This window comes from Malaclemys terrapin (genome assembly GCF_027887155.1).
Source record: "Malaclemys terrapin pileata isolate rMalTer1 chromosome 20 unlocalized genomic scaffold, rMalTer1.hap1 SUPER_20_unloc_1, whole genome shotgun sequence".
Classification (NCBI taxonomy): domain Eukaryota; kingdom Metazoa; phylum Chordata; order Testudines; family Emydidae; genus Malaclemys; species Malaclemys terrapin.
Window position 1 is genome coordinate 1,575,175 of NW_026530188.1, and position 20,546 is coordinate 1,595,720.

The 20,546-nt window shown below is 54.2% G+C and overlaps 1 protein-coding gene and 1 pseudogene across 1 annotated transcript; both read right to left on the minus strand.

Annotated features, from left to right (window-relative positions):
* Window positions 1-248: 248 nt before the first annotated feature.
* On the minus strand, window positions 249-11,188 carry LOC128829408 (olfactory receptor 5C1-like). Its single transcript, XM_054014812.1, has 2 exons — window positions 10,786-11,188; window positions 249-1,195 (listed from the first exon to the last, which is right to left on the minus strand). Exon 2 carries the CDS (start codon window positions 1,179-1,181, stop codon window positions 249-251), a length of 933 nt encoding a protein of 310 aa, XP_053870787.1. The 5' UTR covers window positions 1,182-1,195; window positions 10,786-11,188.
* Window positions 5,895-7,063, minus strand: LOC128829384 (syntaxin-binding protein 2-like; annotated as a pseudogene).
* Window positions 11,189-20,546: the final 9,358 nt, after the last annotated feature.

Sequence of the window (20,546 nt, forward strand, 5' to 3'; positions counted from 1 at the left end):
ACCCAGCGATGTCGCTCCAGGGTGTGAAAAAGCCACACCCCAGAGAGATGTGTACACAGCACTGGGTTGATGGAAGAAATACTCCGTAAGACCTAGCTACCGCCTCCTTGGGAGGTGCATTACCTTCACCCACCCATCGGAGTAGGTTGCGTCTACACTGAAGCACTGCACCAATGCCATGGCAGACCTTAAGCAGCCATCTTGACCCATCTCCCCTTCCCTTGGCCACCCCTCCTCCAGCCCCTTCCTCAGCCCCCCCAGATGCGGCGCCCACCCAAGAGCCACGTGGCCAGGGCCGCCTTGACATCAGCGTTGCGCAGGCTGTAGATGGCAGGGTTGAGGGTGGGGATGACCACGGTATAGAAGGCAGCGGCCATCTTGTCGGCCTGGGGAGCGTAGCTGCCTTCGGGCCGCAGGTACATGAAGATGACGGTCCCGTAGAGCACGGCCACAGCTGCCAGGTGGGAGCCGCAGGTGGAGGCCGCCCGGCGCAAGCCCGCCCGCCCCACAGCCCCGAGGATGTGCCCGTAGGAGGCCAGGATGGTCAGCAGGGTGACGCTCTGGATGGCTCCGCAGATGGCCAGCAGCAGGGCCTGGTTGAGGCTGGTGTCGGCGCAGGCCAGCTCCAGCACGGACGGGATGATGCAGAAGAAGTGGTCGAGAGTGCGGCCGCGGCAGAAGGGAAGGCGGAAGGCCAGGCCGGAGTGTACAGCCCCGCTGGCCGCCCCGGCCGCGTAGGAGCCCAGCACCAGCCCGCGGCAGAGGCGGGGCGGCACGGCGGCCTGGTAGTGCAGCGGGCGGCAGACGGCAGCGTAGCGGTCGTAGGCCATGACGGCCAGCAGGCAACACTCGGCATCCGCAGCAGCGGCAAAGAGGAACATCTGAAGGGCGCAGGCTGGGCCGGGGAGGGTGGCCTGGCCGGCCAGCAGACCCCACAGCATGACGGGGCCCACGGCACAGCAGGAGCAGAGGTCCAGCAGCGCCAAGTGGCTGAGGAAGTAGTACATGGGGGTGTGGAGGGAGCGCTCGGCCCGGATCAGAACCGCCATGCCCAGGTTCCCCGCCAGGCCCAGCAGAAAGACGGGCAGCACAAGCGAGAAGAGGAGCAGACTTAGGTCTCGGCGGGAGGAGAAGCCCACAAGGAGGAAGTCAGTAACCTCTGTCCGGTTTGGCCCGGCCATGGGGGGGCACGGATCTGTGGGAGAGAGCGTGGGTGAGAACCTGCCCCTCTGCCAGTGCCCTCAGCCCAGCCTAGAGCTGGCACTGCCTTCTCCTAGTGTCAAGGGTCTGGTGTTCGGGAAGGGCTGGTCTGGCGCAGAGATGCAGCCACCTCTGGGGCACGGCAGCTGGGGAACAGCTACACATAACGCCACACAACAGTTTAGGCTACGAAGCAAAGAATAAGCCAACATCCACACACATCTTTAGGGACGTTAGCAGGCGAAAGGTGTTGGTGAGGAAAGCGGGGTTCACGGGGTTCCTTTTGGAAAGAGGGGTCGGTGATTTAAATCTGCAGGCGCTACTAAGCCGGGGGGAGTGATGCCTGGGGCAGGGGGATGACAGAGGGACCTGGAGGCAGCGTGGCAATGTGATGTGGGCAGACAGCAGGACGGGCACTCAGGACTCCTGGGTTCTATTCGCAGCTCCGCTACTGACCAGCTGGGTTACGCTGGGCAAGTTACTGCCCAGCTCTAGGGCTCTGCTTCCCCCGGTGCATTCAGACTGGGAGCTCTCGACAGCAGAGCCAGTCTCTCCGTGTGTGTCTGGGCAGCGCCCGGCACGACGGGGCCCTGATCTCGGTCAGGGTCTGGGCAGCGCCTGGCACAAGGGGGGGCCCTGATCTTGGCAGCACTCAGTGTCAGCCTCCTCACCGCGATTTCATCTGCAGCCTCCTACCGGGACCATAATAAACATCCCCATAAAAATGGGACGGGGACACCTCGTCGGGGTTGGTGGCTGAGAGCCCCAAGGGCTGGGTGCGATGATCGGGGGTTGCATATTTGGGGCAGAGAAGAGAGGGGGACGGTCCAGACAGCTTTGGGAAGCCCACCCTCCTGCTCTGAACACTGGTCCCTCCATCCCAGATGGAACTGGGCATGGGGCCGGGGGTTTGGGGAGGAGCCCCATGCCTGGGAAAGGAGGGAAGACCTAGCAGGAGGGGCTGTGGCTGAGAGGTACCGAGGGGGACAGGGTAACCGGATGGGGGGGATCCTCCGAGCAGGGCAGGGATTAGAAAGGGGGACGGCTGAAGAGAAGGAAGGAAAATTGCCTCCCGCTGAGAGAGAGAGGGACTGGGATGGGCTGGGAGCCCTTTATGGGCAAAGCATGGAGGGATTCACCCCTGAGAACCCAGAAGTCCTGGCTCCCAGCCCCACCCCGCTCTAACCCACCAGATCCCACTTCCTGCCCAGAAATGAGGAAAGAATCCAGGAGTCCTGACCCCCAGCCCCACCTGCTCTAACCCACTGGACCCCACCCCCCTCCCAGAGCCAGGGAGAGAACCCAGGAGTCCTGGCTCCCAACCCCCCCACTCTAACCTACCAGACCCCACTTCCCTCCCCGAGCCAGGGAGAGAACCCAGGGGTCCTGGCTCCCAGACCCTCCTGCTCTAACCTTTAGCCCCCACTCCCCTCCCTGAGCCTGGGACAGAACCCAGGCATCCTGGCTCCCACTGACTGTGGCTGGACAGCCCCCTGACCAGAGGAGGAGGTGATGGGGGTCAGTGCGGAGGGGGTGTCCCTACCCGGGAATGGCTCCGTGTCCGTCCTTGCCCCACGGCACCCGCCCTACCTGGGCAGCGGCAGGGTCTGCGTCTCTCTCGGTGCCAGTGCCTGCTGCTTTCCACCCGGGCGGCGCCGGGGCTTTTATGGCCCCTTTCCCCGGCATCCACGAGTCCTCCCCTGGCACCGACTCCCAGAGCTCCTGCCTGAGCCAATCTCCACCGTGCCAGCCAGGCCCCGCAGACGGAGGGGCTGGGCGCTCGTCACCCCCCGGCTCCTGCCCGCAGGGAGTCAGACGCAGCCGGCTAATCGCACGGGAAATTGGTGCCTGGGGTGGGGGGGCTGCTGGGCCACAGCTACACACACACACACACACACACACACACACACACACACACACACCATGGAGTGCTCCCAGTAACCCGCATTAGAGCAGAACCAGCCTCGGATCTTCTGCCTTGCTGCCAGTCCCTGCGTGGCACCGAGGGCTGGGCCCTTTGCACCTAGTGCGGTATGAGGGAGATGCCATCACGTCCATGGCTGGGCGCCTGGGTTTCGTTAGACCCCAATCCCTTCAGAGGGCTGAGGAAAGAACCCAGGAGTCCTGGCTCCTAGCCCCCCAGCTCCCAGCCCCCTGTACTCACCCACCAGCCCCCACACCTCTCCCAGAGCCAGGGAGAGAACCCAGGAGTCCTGGCTCCCAGCCCCCTCAACTCTGACCCCTCCCCAAGCTGGGTTCTCACTTAGGGGATTATTTCTCCAGTCTTGGAGGGGCTCCGATAACAGCTGCATCGAGCCCCATTGCCTTGTGCATGCGTGAGGAGGTAGTGGAAAACTCAGCCTGCCCTAGACACCGGAGTGTTGATTTACCCGGCCGAACGGCTGGATGCCCAGCGGAGAGAAGAAACGTACATTCACAGCCCTCGAGTGACATGGGGAGCAGGCGGGGAGACATTGTCCAGCCTCCAGGAATCCTTCCTGGCTCTTGAGGCAGAGACAATGGACTTTGGGGAATACACAAGGAGCAAAATGACCCTCCTTGATGGATGTAGGGGCCGGCCTCCTCTGGGCCTGTTCAGTCCCCCGGCCTGGAGGGCTGGGGTTGCTGGGAACTTGACATAAGGCAGAAAATTGAATGGGGTAAGATAGAGAGACACGGTGGGACCGACACGGCTCCAACAACACCATGTACAACATGGCAAAGCTAGACAATGGGGGACTGATGCGACTGCAACAACACTTCATACAACAACCAGAAAACATAGACAAAGTGAGGCTGACATGGCTCCAATTCTGCTGTATACAATCGGCAAAGAAAGAAGGTGCGACTGACATGGCTCCAACAACACTACCTACAACCATCGGCAAAGATAGACAAGATGAGATCGACACATCTCCAACAACACCGCCTTAAACACTCGGCAAAGTAGCCCCGTGCGACAATGTCGTGTCCGTCACTAGAAAAATGCGGTTTGGTGCCTTTTCCTCTGGCTCCGCATCACTTAAACTCGGCTCTTCGTTGCCACGCTCAGCATTGGATTTGCTAGAACCCGGCTCCACGCTGGGGCGTTGGAGTCGGGCGCGAGGCTCAGCTGAGCAAACAGGCTGGGGCGGGACGGGACACAGCCCAGGGACGGCTCTGGGGTTGCCGGAGGCGGGGAGTCAGCCGGAAGGCAAGGGAAAGGCCAGCAGCGTCTCTGGGGGGTTACCGGTGAGGCGGACAGGCCGGCACGGCAGGGAACTGATTTCCAGCCACGCTCGCTCTTGCGGAGGCAGAGGGCGAGGCGGCTGCTTGTGACCCTGGGTGCCCTGACGAGAACATCTCAGTACTGGAAGTGCTTGGAACAGAAGTGGGGGGGCCCCCATCACCCCCACAACAGCCCATCCCTCTGCCCAGCAGTTAGTTCTGCCTCCCAGCCCCGAAATGAAGCCTGGACCCCACTAATTCTGCCCCCTCCAGTACCCTATCAATTGTCAGGTTTCAGAGTAGAAGCCATGTTAGTCTGTATCCGCAAAAAGAACAGGAGTACTTGTGGCACCTTAGAGACTAACAAATTTATTAGAGCATAAGCTTTCGTGGACTACAGCCCACTTCTTCGGATGTGTCAATTGTGTCTCCCAACAATTCTACTGTTTCAAGCCCCCCCGTCAATTCTGCCCCCAACCAGCTGGGGGTGGAGGCGGAGCGGCTGACGGGCTGAGGTGGGAGTTTGTGGTAATTAACAGGACGTTTGTCCCACAATCTCTCCAAGCTGGGCATTGTCCAGGGGACGGAGTTCGGAGATTCGCCCCCAGGTGCAAGCCCAGAGCTCTGAGAGATGCTTAGAGCCATTACACGCCTCCTGATTATGATGCCCAGAGGTTGGGGTGCAATTCCCAGATCGCTGGGTCCAATTCTAGGGGGACTCCCCCCTCCAGCGATGTGTGGAGGAGCCCATCCCATCCCAAAGGGTTAGGAGAAGGTGCAGACGGGCCATGTCCCATCCAGAGCCCCCTTCCGAGGGGCCGAGTGTGTAAGGGGCCGTGAAGTGCAGAGACAGGACGGGCCTACTGGCCGTTAGGGTCTCACATTGTCACTGACGGACTGAGAACAACCCTTGTTGTCTCTAGGAACGGCTGTTGGATTTTGGACTGGATGGGAGCTGGCGTCCCCTATGGGAGGAAGGCCCCCTGTCCCAAGAGCTAGGCATCTAGACAGAGGATTCCTGGACCAGCTCCAAGCGCCAACCAGCAGTGGCTGATCTCCAGTGCTTCAGAGGAAGGCAGGGGAAAAAAGAGATTAGAAATATAGAATCATAGAAACGTTGGGCTGGAAAGGACCTCGAGACGTCATCAAGTCCAGCCCCCGGTGCCGTGGCAGGACCAAATAAACCTAGATCATCCCTGACAGGTGTTTCTCCGACCTCTTCTTAGAAACCACCAATGACCAGAGATCCCACAACCTCCCTTGGAAGCCGGTTCCGGAGTTTAACAACCCTCAGAGTTAAAAAGTTTTTCCTAACCTCGAACCTAATCCCCCCCGGCTGCAGATCAAACCCTTTACTTCTTGTCCTGCCTTCAGCAAACACGGAGAACAACTGATTCCCCAGCCTCATTATAACAGCCCGGAACAAATGTGAAGACTGTTCTTCTTTTCTCAGGACTAAACATGTCCTGAGTTTTTAACCATTCCTCCTAGGTCAGGTTTTCGAAACCTTTCCTCCTTCCTGTCTCTCGCCTCTGGACTCTCTCCAGTTTGACCACATCTGTCTTGAAGTGCAGTGCCCAGAACAGGACCATTTGATCTAGAATCAGAAATACAAGGGTTGATGAACATGGAGGTTTAAGACTGATAGTTGCGCTGGAGGCACAATGGGGCAGGACAGGCACGATGATCTTCATGGGGTCCTTGATCATTTCCCCGTCCACGTCCGTCCCCATGGACAGCTTCTCCACTGTCCCTTTGACGTGCTGCATGCAGTCCTCGGCCAGGTTCAGGTGCGTGGAGTACCTGGTCAGTTCTTTCTGGTACTGTGGCATCTTCTTTAGGATCTGGGACAGGTCCTCGATGTTGGCCTTGTCCATGGTCAGCCTCTTACTCTCACTTCTTGGAGACGTCAGCGATGTGCATGTGGCGTAGCTGCACCCAGAGTTCGTCGTCTTCGTCCAGCAGCGCCACTTTCTCCCGCGAGTCGCTGATGCCCGTTGTCTCGTACTTTAGGTGCCGTTCTCGATGCTGAGTAGGTCATAGGCCATGGCCTGGTAGGTGAGCTCGTGCAGCAGTGCGGACACCAGGTCGAAGCTCCGATCCACCATCAGCAGCTGGGAGTGGGCTTTGTGCACCAGGTGGAAGTTATCTTCATGGTCCTTCCTGTAGAGGATGGCTGGATACTCCTTCAGGGTTACACACAATGTGGCAATCTGCTCTGTCAGCATCTCCATCTGCTTGTTCTTTTCCAAGAAGCAGTAGGGGCTGAACCAGTTGTGGAAGGTCTATGACCCTTCCAGGGAGTACACCTGACTCTCGAAGGGCAGGAAGACCACGTTGATCTCCCTGAGGGTTTTGATGGCCTTGGTGATCCGTGACTTCCTCAGCTCGTTGAACAGAGTCTCAGGACAGGTGTTGATGAAGAAGATGTGAGTCGCCTTGTAGGTGAAGTGGGGGTGCCCTGGACGTCATTGATCAGAGCCTGCACCGACTTCTCCACAGGGCTGAGCAGGTAGATGGCCTCCAGGCTGGGGCTTGGCTCCCGGCGCTTATTAATATCTTCCACAAGCGTGATGCCTTCGTCCACAATGTCGGACATCGTGCAGCACGACGAGAGGATGCGCATGGTGGGGTGGTCCATGATCAGCACCTTCCATTCTCCTTCCTTCTTCACGCTGCAAATGACACCGCGGAGGATCTCTGGGTTAACTGTGCTCCAATAATAAGACCAGTGGCCTTTTCCAGTTGCTCTAATTTCTCATCATGTTGTTGGCCTTTGTAAATGTTCCAAATTGCTGCTGCACTATTGGCACCATCCCATAGGGATCACTAAGGTGTAAAGGCCTTGGCCACTGGGTTTCATAAGAGTATATGGTATTGTCTGTATTAGGATGTGTTACAGGGGTGGTAGTGGTAGTGAGGATAATGGCGGGGCAGTGGTCGTGGCAGCAAGGCGTCTTTGGTATTCATCATCTGAAAGCCAATTAGGGAGGGCTATACATGCTGAAGGTACTTGTCCAAAAGCACAGAGCCCAGTCCCCGGAATAAACCCAAACCACCCCTCAATACCACAGTCCCAAGCGCGGTTCCCACAAGTTCCTCTCTGCCAGGTTACGATACTCCGTCTCTTCCACCAGGGCCAATTCTTAATGTCTTTTGTAGTCAAGAATCCCTGGACTTTGGCGGTTTCAGCAGAACGAACATACCTTCTTCTTCTTCTTTCCTGGAACAGTCGTGGTTCAGCATCATACAGAGGAGAGGTTACCAGCACGTCACCCTGTAATAACTGGGTTTCTCCAGCAGATGGTGAATGTATGGTGGTTCTGTTAGTGGACAAGGGAGAGGTTACCAGCACTTCACCTTGTCCTTTTCTCCTGCCGTCCAGAAGGAGGAAAAGAAGTACCAGAAGGAGGGACAGGCTGATCAGCAGGAAGAGGTGGAGGGGCCTTCTTTCAGTGAGACGCATGGGTCCAGGCAGTCAGTCCTTGGCACTTCACAGCGATGTTGGTAGTTAGCAGAACTTGGTAAGGGCCTTTCCAGTGCGGAGCCAGAGCGGACTTTTGCTGATGGACCTTTATGTAGACCCAGTCTCCTGGTTCTAACGAATGACAGGGTTGCTTAGGATCTTTGGGTAGCGCGTCTTTTACCTGTGAATAAAGAGACCTAATACATTTCATTAGTGCCTGGCAGTAATTAAGCATTGTATCGTCCATCAAATGAATGTCCATCCGGGCAAGGGCCAGTGGAGGCGCAGCCGGTAGTCACAACGGGTGCCCTGTCAGGATCTCATGTGGGCTACGTTCAATCTTTCAGTTGGGAGTGGCCCTCATGCTCATCAATGCTAATTGCAGGGCATTTGGCCATTTTAAGTTTGTTTCTGCACAAATCTTGGCCTGTTTGTTTTGTTTTTCAGAATCCCATTCTGACGTTTCCCTGTCACAGCAGACTGCGGGTGGTGGGGACAGTGTTGGATCTGCAAGGCTGCACATAACTCCTTTACAATCTGTCCAGTAAAATGAGTGCCGCGCTCACTGTTGATACGCACAGCTATGCCAAACCTTGGAATGAAATCCGTAAGCAACATTTTCACAACAGACTTGGCGTTTGCTCTTCTGCAGGGGAAGGCTTCAACCCAGCTTGAAAAACATCAACTAATTCTAACACATACTCATCGTTACAACATTTGGACATTAGAATAAAATCAACCTGAATATTTACAAAAGGTCCCCAAGGGGTGTGCTGCTTTTCTAGCTTTAACTGCTTTTCCAATATTATGTTGCTGGCCCTCCTCCCTCAGTGAGTGTCCAGGAAAGGCAGATCAGCACTGTATGTGGCCAACACCGTTGCAAGCATCGCAAAGCATTTTGGGGAGGATCAAAGGTGTGTGAGCGGAAAGTGGAAGTTTCCTCTGCAGGTACGAGAGGCTGGGGGGTGGGGGGGAAGAGGGAAGAAGAAGAAAGGAGCAGAGAACGAATGAATTCACCACTGCAGCTAGCAAACTCAGTCCGAAGATAAGACGCTGGCTCCCGCCCAAGGACACGGCTCATAGCCGAGACTTGGCTCACAGCCGAGAAAGACAGGGGCTTGAATGTGCTCGAAAGAAATCCAGCTGCACGGGCCTGCAAAATAGCAAGGCCAATAGGAAGGAAAACAGCAGATCTAAGAGTACAGAGATGGAAAACACCAACTACCAGGCAAATTAAAATTAGGTGCATACCAATCTCGTTACCTGCAGCAATCATCCCCCCTTTGCTCAGGTGTGCCATCCAGTGGTGCACGCGAGCCACGAGGCGCAACCAGGCGGCCGCCCAGGGAGCGCCGAAGGTGATCAGGATGTAAAGTGCACCCAGCAGCACCCCAAGAACATTTCTCAGCTCTTGGTGCAGCCTCTGTCACGTATATTCAAACCTCAGTATTTTCTGAAAGTATCCAAACCACTGCGTATTCCCACTTGGATAAACCAAGTATCTGCATTTAGCTCTAAGGCTTCTATTTGGTTTTGAACGAGGCTGTCCTGTAGCAAACTAAACACAACCATTCTAGCCACAAGACAAAACACCACAAGGACACAGGACACACAACACAATTTCTATTGTGCCAGCAAAGGCACGGGATGTTGGCTCACTCTTTAGCTGGCATTAGCTTCTAAAAGACAAAAACATATTTCTACCCCTTCTGGGCGATTGGTCATTGTTTAAAATATTTCTTTCTTATACAGATACCCTGGCTGATTGCAGGCAAGACGGAGGAATTACCCCTCTATTTTTCTGTATTTGTTTCATAGGCATCCCAGATTTCAGTGGCTTCTACCTTATCAATTAGGTCATTTGCATTAGCACACAGATGCTGCCTGGCTTCCTTTTAGATCCAGAGCTATTCACAGGTTAAAAACTTTTACTTAAAAGGGACACAATTAACTTTTACCAGAGTTCTGATTGCCTGTTACCTTTAACTCCTGTTTTCAAAAACACACAGTGATCCGAAAAGGAAACCACCACCTATTGTCGCCCCTCGGAACCTAATAGGATTTTAATTAAGTAGCATTGCATATTTGCATTTTCCTCACCCCTTTTACAATATACACTACACGTGTTCTTTTCCTTGACATTCCTTTCATACATGTTGGGTGGTTAAATTCCGTATGTTTTTTCTAATCCGACTAAAATGTTCAGAGCCAAATGATTTTAATTAAATAGTCTCTATTTATTTACAGACATTTCTTTGGAAAAGGGCCCATTTTCCCTTCAGAATGGCTGCAAAGAAACCAAGAATTCTTTTTCTTTTTAACATTTTTACAAAATCCAACTGATAATTCCCTCCAGCAACTACAGAGTTAATGTCTTACTTTTTTCCTTAAATCACTTGCTTATTTTCCCAAACCGACACCCCAATCAACTCAGATTTTACCATTCAAATTATTGTTCCAGGGGGTTAAATTCCCCATGCCTACACTTACTGCTTTCCCTTAGTCCTGCCACCACGCCCCTCAGGCCTTCCAATCCGTTTAAAATTTTTTTTTCTTCTCTGCCTGCCTGTCTGCTTGTCTGGGCCCGATCCTTTTTTCCTTGCTGCACCGTCCCTTTCCATGGGCCCAGGCTTTGGTCCACTACCAATTTAGCAAGGAGGGTGGGCTTCTCAACTAACCCCCACCCCTCCTGGTCCTGTTCTTAAACATTCTCACTCACAAGGCTACCCGAGTCCTCCCCCGTGAGCGTACCACCTGGACAGATCGCACGGCCAATTGGCATTTTAACTGTCCAGTTTTCTCTAGCTGTCAGGTCCACATCTCTTCCCTTTTCCCCAACTCCTCTTATTGCCTGGTCCTGCTACGACCGGGGGTAGACCCACCGGCCACCTTTTTTTTTTTCCCCTACTCACAAACACGCTGCCTGGGCTGGCCAGGCCCGGGGGTAGGAGAGAGAGAGAGAGAGGTGGACAGGAGGTTATCCTGTGCACAGGTTGTCCAGAGATACGCTGCAAAAAAATCTCCAACTTGCTTCCGCTCATGGGTTTTTTCGCCCTGGGGTCTCTTGGGGCGTCTCTTTCAGAGACCTTTGCTCAGTATTCCAGTCCCGGCCGGCTGCCTGTGGCTTCTTCAGCATCCCCAAACCCCACCGGCTCCAGGGTCGCAAAGGCAGACTGTTGGGTCTCACTGGGCGGCCAAGCTTTGCAAATGTAATCTCAGTCCCGTGACTTGTGTTGCCTTTGGTTTGCCTCTGTCTCTATTTTTCACAGCCGGCTGGGTTTTTTGGTGCTTGCAATGCAGAGCAAGGCAGACTGTGTTGATTCTTGACCTTGAACGCAGAGCAGTTTTCTCTTTCTCTCTAGGCCAAGCTGACTTTTCAAATTAACCCGTTCCTTTCCCTCCTCCCTTCAGCGAGATAAAGGAGCCGAGGGAGTTGATGAAGTGGTTTGGGGAGGGAGCATCCGGCTGCTTTACATTTTGTTTCGAAATCCTGCACTTGAGTCTTTAATTTTTCCTGGGAGTCCTTCAGCCTCCGCACTCGGGACTCATGGAGTTTCGTTGTAGCTTCCTCCCACCAACAGACAAATTGCTCCCACTGTTTGTTAGAGCGTTTGGTGATGTAAGGATTCCTCTGAGGTATGGGATTTTATCCAAATCGAAGGTACCTTGAAGTGGGAATTGTTGGGATGGATTATCACGCATGTAAAAATTCCAGTTTTCTAAATACCTGCAGGCCCTAGAACCATAATGCACGTACATGTAGTACGCAGGGGTGCCCTTCGGAGGTGCGGGGGGGATTTTAGACTGTCCCCCACCCATATTCCAATCACACGGGGAGTGCCCTGTCCGCTCAGTGGCTCACAAGTAAGGGAAGATCTCCACACACTCACACCCCGTGGGAAGGGTCCACTGGGTCATGGGTTTCACCGCCTAGCGGCTTAAGCCCGGACCTGGTCAGCAGCTCATGAGTAAGGGAAAATTCTCTGCTGGGTCACGGGGTTCGGTTTTCAGATCTCCTGCATGGGGTAGCCCTGGGGCGGCTGGAGTCAGCTTACATCTTCGGCCTGGTCAGCAGTTCATACCCCCCTTCATTCATTCACACACACACATTCATTCCCCATATCTAAAGGCATCTCATTTAACAATAATCTTAATTCTTTATGTTCATGTTTAATATAACCGTTCCATTATTTGAGGCGGCAAAAAACCCCTCAGCACCGGTGCATTAACCTTATTGGGGGCGGCAAAACTATTCCTCAGAATCGCATTAACTAACCTTACTTGAGGCCGGCAACAAATTCCCCAGCACCACTCTGCATCTGATCTTGCAAAATCAATACGTTCGGATGGCGGGAGCCGCAAAGGGACAGACGGCCCCACGGGCAGTCCTTCTCCGACACCCCAGTAGAGATTTCAAAACGTCTCTTACTTCTTGATTGGCGCCTTGGGGTTCGAAGGGGAACGGGCCGTAGTCGTCGTCGCTGTCTCAGCCGGGCGTTGCCATCCGAGTCACGGCACCAAATTGTGGCAGAAAATGCAGTCTTCGCTCTTAGGTTGTTTGCAGCATGTCAGAGACAGTTTATTCTCAAGCAATTGCAAGGGGGAGAGTGCGCTCGGACAGGGATTCCCCCGTCCCAGGCAGGTCTCCGCCAGATAAAGAATTAGGACAAGCATTTATACCTTTTGTAGCACACAATAATGATCAACTGCCGCATCTTGTTTATACATATTCCCTCCTGATATCTTACTTTTCTCAGTAGTTCCTGCTACAGTCTGCGTTCCATTCTTATCGAACACAAGGTCAACCAGCATCTCTTACAGTTTTCGCCCAGGCCCTGCCTTAAAGTCTCGCGTTATTAGAGTTCCAGTTAGCTTGACTCTTGCTCTAGTCTGTTGAAAACTAAGATATCTGCGTCCAAATTCCCTTCATCCCTTTTTCCACTCCCACACTGCCCTGGCTAATACAGTCGGTTCCCCCTTCCCCCGACGCTCAAGCGGCTGGATCCTGGTTCTTGTGGACCCGGCCGGCCCATTCACGAAAGCTCCCTCGGCAAGGGGTTTTCCTCAGGGACTGGAGCCTTTCCCAACACTCGGTGATACCGACCGCAAACGTTTGTCGTTATTCATAGCCAGGACTAGCTCCTGCCCGCGGTGATGTCCCTTGTCCCTGCGGTTCTGACTGTGTGGAGGCGCAGTTAACCTGTGGAACTCGCCACCGGAGGATGTTGTGGAAGCCAAGCCTAGAACCAGGCTCGAAACAGAACGAGAGATGTTCATAGAGGATAGGTCCAGTGATGGCTATTAGCCAAGGTGGTCAGGGATGCGACTGTCAATATTAAACCATGACACTCTAGATATAACCCGCATGTATGTCTCACCGTGCTTATTAATGGAGATATCCTATCTCCTAGAACTGGAAGGGACCTTGAAAGGTCATAAAGTCCAGCCCCCTGCCTTCACTAGCAGGACCAAGTACCAATTTTGCCCCAGAACCCTAAGTGGCCCTCTCAAGGATTGAACTCACAACCCTGGGTTTAAACAGGCCAATGCTCAAACCACTGAGCTATCCCTCCCCCCTTATGCGTCTGAACCAGGTCTGAGCTTCCCACCAGGATCGGGACCAGCTTTGGGACAGTCTCTCAGAGGAAGCCCTTCCATGTCCCAGACCGCAAAGGACGGGGTCTCACTCTTCCCCACGGCCTCACTGCCTCGCACCTTCCAGCCCCGTGACCTAAGGCTGGGGGGGGTCTTGTCTTAGCTCCCCCACAGAGACCGTCGATCCATGAGTCGTTGGAGCAGGCGTTGGCTGTCTAACCCAGGGGTTCTTCAACCTTTTTTAATATGCGGACACCTAAAAAATGTCAAATGGAGGTGCGGACCCCTTTGGGAATCTTAGACATGGCCTGCGAACCACCAGAGGTCTGCAGACCACAAGTTGAAAACCACTGGTGAAGGCACCTTATTGGTTCAGGCTGGTTTCAACCAGTTCCTTAGGGAATGTCTACACTGCAGGGAAAGCCCAGGGCTCAAAGTCAAGAGCAAACCTAACCCCTTTCTGTTTACACACAAATCACGCTAACCCAGTGTGGCAGTCTAGACACTGATGTTCATCCTTTTTTCAAGACTATGATAAATTTTGTACCAAGTATGCCTTGTGCCGGTATCATTCGAAAACTCATAATCTACTGAACATTATTGTCCTGGGAAAAAATGCATGGCAACATTGTATGAAAAGTTATACAATTCTACGTATGATATTGCTGAGCTGTGTTCCAAGTTTAGAAAAGCAGGCACAAACCAGTTCCTCAGAGACAAAAGGCAAACTGATGTCTCAGTCAGGTGTCAACGTCATCAAATGGACTATCACCCGGTTAAGCGGCCATTCTTTGGTGGGAAGAGAGGCGTGAGCGAGAAATTTACATCCTAGCAAAAGAGCTGGAAGTTCCTGTCCCAGAGACAGGCTGTCTGCTCAACCCCAGCTGAGGATGATCCTCAAAGAGGAAAAGGATATAATTGAGGAACAGAGGCCACAAATTCTCTCTCCCTTCATCTCCAGTCACAGCATCAACTTAAAAGACACTGGACTGGGGAGTGATCCTGGCTGAAAGATCCAGCCGGAAAGATCATGTGGTGAGAGAGAGAGACCCTTTCATGTCGCTTGTTAAGTTTGGGATTCGTTTGCATTTTTACCTCTTGTTTCTTTGTAACTAATTCTGACTTTTATGCCTCGTTACTTGTAATCAACTTAAAATCTATTGTTCTGGAGTTAATAAACTGGTTTTCTTGTTTTATCTAGACCTGGGTGGATTTGGATGGAAGTGTCCAGGGGGCTCCTTGTGCCGCTCGTTTTCTGTTTATGAAATGACGGGCTATGGATGAGCTGGTGATGTCCAAGAGGGGGCTGGGCAGTGAACGACGTACCGTGCTGGGGAGCTGGGAATTTGCTGGTGTCGCTCTGCAGTGTAATTCCTGGCTGGCTGGTGCAGTAGAACTGGGGCGTGATTTACACATTGGAGGCTGCATGTGAGCAGACCAGGAGTGAGGGCTGTCACAGGGAAGTGGTGTGAAAGGCACGGGGTGGTGGAGAACTGAGGGGACATCACTGTCCATCAGCCCAGGGTCCCAGGACCCCACAGAGGGTGAGTGTGAGTGAAGACAGGAGACAGGGATCGAGCCCTATTGATTTGCAGTGCAGATGCGGACCCACTGGGGAATCCGCCAAAAGCATCCCACAATCCTGGCTTCCTTTATCCTCTGGCCCGTTGAGTCTGGGGGATGGTCAAGTTTCCCCAGCCTGCACCACGAACAAAGGGCAAAAGCAGCTACATTTTGGGAGGGGGCTGGGATACGGGTGGTTGGACGCAGGCTGGTGTAATGCAGCGTGGACACTGGAGCTGCAGCTTGGGACCCGGGTCCACCATTCCTGGGCTTACCACTGAGTATAGACGCTCAAGCCCTGCGTTAACAAACCCAACATCTGCTCGCTCCAGTTTGACTCACCCTGGGCTAACACTGCCGTGTAAACAGACCATTCATGGCTCCGTTCAGTCCACCCACAGCCTGGCGACACGAACACACCCCACCGGCTCTTCGCCTGTCCCGAGAGCAAACTCAATCCTGTTTCCCCCTACACACACACTCTGGGTAGCATTGCACAAAACATGGGAAACTGAGGCACGGGGGAGCATCCTACAAAAAACATTACAAAAATTCCTACTTTGTCACAATCTCATATGTCTTCCCTCACCACCACCACCACCCAGCCTTGGTGGCTAAACCTCCTACCAGACTTGGGGGTAGCGAGTTTGTCAGGTCTGTGAGAAACCAGTTTGTCATGGGGGTTGGCTCGGTTTGTCCCACGGCCTTTTGGTCAAGGCGTGTTGGCCTAAGAGAGCAGGGGGAAGCTACAGCACCAGGCGCGGTTCTCGCGGGAGCAGGCAGCCGCTAGGAGGTTTGACAGAGACGGGGAAGGCAGGATGTCCCTTCCCCGGGGTACCCCGTGCTCCCCTCTTTGATCCATCCCCAGGGTCTTAATTACCGGTAACGGTTCCCTGCTGCTCTGGGCGTCGTTAGCAGCCGTGGCCCTGGGGACGGGAGCCGGGGGCGTAGGAGCAGCGGCTGATGGGTTGCAGCAGGAGTTTGGGGTAATTACCAGGATGTTTGTCTCATGCTGGGGCTCGATCACTCGACAATGCCCAGCTTGGCCAGGGGATCCCGTTCATGGATTCACTCCCCCACCCTGCCCTGGTGTGAGCGCAGAGAAACGCTGGGAGTTGTTAAGATCCTCTAAACTACCGTGCACAGAGATTGGGAGTGGGGGAGTCACTGACCTGGGCCAGCCCTGGGCCCGTCCCAACTCCAGCTCCGGGCTGCTGCAGGGAGTTGATGGTCCACTCCCACTCTCCTCTGAATCATCAGTGATGGGATGGGAGCTTTGAGACACTTCAGAAAATCCCCTTTCTAAAGGCCCGGCCTGTGGGCCGCACTCCCGTGCTCCGCCCTGGCGCGCCCCAGGTCAGCGAGGCAGGGGCCATTGGGAGTGGGGGGGGGGGTTCGCTGTCCCCTGGAGCCTACTGAGACGATTGGGGCATCTCTCTGCTGGCCAATTGCCTGCCATCCTCGGACACTGTTGGCCGCACCAGCTCTCCTGTTCCCCAACAGTTCAGTCTCCGGCGTTGGTCTAAAAAGGAGTCAGTGACTTCTCAACTTCTCCCCATCACGCTGGGGCATCTCCACCCTTCAGTACAGAGCAAATCAGCCGGGGGGGGGGGAGGAGGGGCTCTGGCCCAGCCCTGCGCCACCTTGATTTCACGCCCCTGTACCTGGTGAACGAATGCACCTCATACAGAAGCACCCAGGGCTGCCAGTTTGGGTTGGACTAGGGTGACCAGATGACCCGATTTTACAGTAACAGTCCCGATTTTTGGGTCTTTTTCTTATATAGGATCCTATTACCCCCGCTCCCCGTCCCAATTTTTCATACTTGCTGTCTGGTCACCCTACGTTGGACGCTCCTGGAAGTTTCATCCCAGGCATAATCTTTAATTCTTGGAGACTCCAGGACACTCCCAGAGGGGAAGCCCCTAGCCCTCGGGTGTGCAGCTAGCGCCCCTTAGTGGCGACAGGTGGCATCCGTCACTGAGTCAAGTGCGGCCTATAAACCGGCTCGGAAGAATACGATATCTAATGGGTCAGTGTGTGGAAATCGCCGCCCACGCCCAAAGCCCTAGTAACAATTTATCGCTCCCAAGCGAAAGTCACAGATCAGCAACGCAAGATAAAAACGCTGCCTGGGAACCCGTACCAGCGTGTGATTGAAAGATAGTTCTATATTGTGACATGTGACATGGAGCCTGTGTGGTTTGATGTGTCGTTATGGATCTCAGCGTCTACGTGAATTAAATACTTATTCCCTGAGCCCCTCGAGTGGCTGGCACGTGCCCCCCACCCCCCTAAGTTGCCGCAACTAAAAATTTAAAAATCAATCAAAAAAGTTTTAAATGCTTAAAACGCCCTAATTTTGTGTAACTGGGGAAATGAAAAATCGATAAAAATAAACGTCAAGCGAAACTATGGAACAGACGCTGGTTTCTCTCACTCACTCAACAAGGGACGAAGTGAGTCCTCTGACAAAACCCACTTACGAAAGCGGCACCGGAGGCAGGAGAACGGCTCACAAATCTCGCCATGGTCCAAGCGCCGGATTGCCACCACGCTGGCTTTCCGGAAATGAATTCCTCTCAACCCGCTGCAAGTTTTCCGTTTCCCTTGTCCCTCCATGTCAAATCAGGCCCCCGCCGAGCCAGGAGGGTCCAGCTGCAGACGGAAGCCACCTTTCCGCACACCGCAGACCACGGCAACGCCACTTGCTTCCAGCCGGGGGGCGTCTGCATCATCCGAATACTTTTTAATCAACATCACCGCTTGGGAAAAGAGCCGGCACTGGGTTTGGCCGAGCCCCCCGGGAGATTTTTGAACTGATCTTCGCCGCCTTTCCCGGAGCTGGCTTGCAACAAACGAAGCTGAATTCCAGATTAACAGCTTCCCACGCCAGAACGGACCCTTGTGAGCATTGTCTGATCCCCTGTACCACCTGGGCCAGAGACGTGCCCCCAAGTCATTCCTAGAGCCGAACTCTTCAGGAAAAAACTTCCCAGCTTGATTTTAAAATGGTCAGAGATGGCGAATCCATCGTGTCCCTTGGGAAATTGGCCCAATGGTTAATTCCTCTCACCGGTAAAGATTTACACTTTATTTTCCAGCTGGAATTTGTCTAACTTCGGTTTAAAGCCGTCGGATCGTGTTAGACCTTCTAGGGAGCCCGTTATTAAGAATCTGTCCCCCACGTCGATACGTACTGCCCTGATCTAGTCACCGCTTCGCCAATAGCCGGAGCTGCTGGTGTCTCTCAAACTCAAGCCAGTTTCTAGCCCTTTAAATCATTCTCGCGGCTCTTCTCGGACCCCTCCCCGACTGATCTTGAATTGCAAGCAGCAGAACCGGATGCGGTGGGGGCAGAGGGCGGATTCCCCTGGCAGTGGAGACGGGAAAGGGACATTCCCACCCTCCAAGGTCACGGTTTTCCCATCTGACTGGGCAGCCCCCACCGACCGGCCTATCTCTCCCCAGCTCGGTGTGGGGGTGGCACGGGGCGGCTTCCCATTGCCGGCTCATGCCCCAGGGATGCGGGGTGGGAGGGTGCGGATGGGGACCGACAGTCCAGGGAGCCTCAGCTCAGTTCTGATTCGGGTTTTGGTCCAAAAATGCTCTAAAAGGAGATTAAATTTCATTTCCCAGGGGAGAGATGGAGAAACAGAACGGGGAAGACTTACCCAAGGTCAGCCAGAGCCAGGGAGAGAACCCAGGAGTCCCAGCCCCCCCACTCTAACCACCAGACCCCACTCCCCTCCCAACCCTGGTCATGGCTACACTAACCCAGGGGTAAGGTGGCTTGGAGGTATGTCCTCTCCTTGCAGAACAGGGAATTGAGCAAAATCCAAACAGCTGACAACCAGGCAATGCAAACAGGTTGTAAAAGGAGGTGAGAAGCGTGTACATTTCAGCCACTGCGGGGCTGGCAGACTTAAGGTAGGCGTGTTAATGGGGGTGTGCCAAAAGAGGGCAGAGTTAAGGTGACATGGACAGCCTTAACTGTGCATTTTCCCACATGCAGACATTTGAGTTATGCTCCACTCAGCCATTCTGCAAGGGCACGACCGACCTCCCCCCCCCGCCCATCAACCCTGACTCTGTGCTAACGTCGGGGTTTTGCCATCGACTACCTTGTCAAACAGGAAAAGACATGCTGCTGGTCGGAATTAGTGGTGTAGCCTGATCTCTTATTGCATTCGGGCAATTTATTTATTCCCCCTATGCGATTTATTACTACAGCAGCTATCGCTTTCGGGCAGCTGATTTTCATGGGCTGGTCACACCCGAGAGAGATCCCAGCTTTTCTTAGCGCTCGTTAGTATCACTAGACATACGGCTACAACCAACGCGTTTGTCACCCGCGCCTACCATTTGTGGCAAACAAAGATCGTTGGGGGAACACAGGCCAGTCGACCTCGCTACGGGAAAGCTTCCCGCCCCAAATTCCAGGGCACGTTTCCAGTTCTTTTCTACCCCATCGCACGCCCCGCCCCTGGCTTCAGGACCCTACATAATCTTTATATTCTCACACTCGCCCTCCAAACCTGTCAGCATTACACTCCACAGCGTCCCTCCAAAGCTATGATTCAGCACATCTTGCGAAAGCCCCGCTAAAGGAAGCGATCGAGGCATTGGCCAGTCCGCAGGTGGTCTACCGGGCTAGATGGCCCTTTGGTCTGACCCAGTCTGACCGCTCTTATGTTCTTACACCTCTCACCCACGTACCTGTATCAACCTCAGTTTGAAGTGGAGACAAGGCCTTGGTCCAAAACCCCATTTATCTTGGGTGGGGCCTGGCCCTTAATTTAGCCATAAGTTAATTGAAGGGTGAGCTCATGGCTATCAATCTCAATGAGGGCTGCGATTTACCCAGTCATTACACTCTTGCAGATTAACAGCACCCGGCAGCAGTTGGAAACCGCTTTCAGGGTGGCTGTCACTCAGGAACCCCTGGGTCTAACAACCCCAAATTTGGCTCTCCAAGGCTACCCTGCACCCCCGTGAGCCACCCCAACTTTCAAGGCAAGCCGCGCAACCGTTTGGCTGCTGGAGGGTGTGGAAACCCGCTAGCCCTTCTCCAGCCCGGGCGCAGCCGCCGTGTTAAAACACACCAACAAAAACCACGCACTTAGAAACGTTGGGGAAACGGCTCTTCTGGGGCAGGCAATATCTCCGGCACCTGGTGCTCAAACAATCCCAAATTGGGGGGACTGACCCGGCCCTGCGCCCTCCTGAGGGGCTCCGCATTTCAAGGGGCTCTGCCGAAGCTGGTGGATTTCAGAGGCCTTGGGAACAGGTGGCCTTTAACCAGAAGTCCCTGACGCACCCTGAATTACCATGCGGGAGACGGCTGCTGGGAACAGACACGCCTGGGCGGCTGCCCCTGGAGCTGTTCCCGGCAGGGTGCGCTGGGCTCCTGCCCTGGAGCGGCTGCGCCAACACCCAACCGGACACAGCCTGGGCCGCCAGGAGGCTGTTGCTTCTCCTCGTGCTGCTAGCCGCAGCGCCCCCGGCTGCCAGG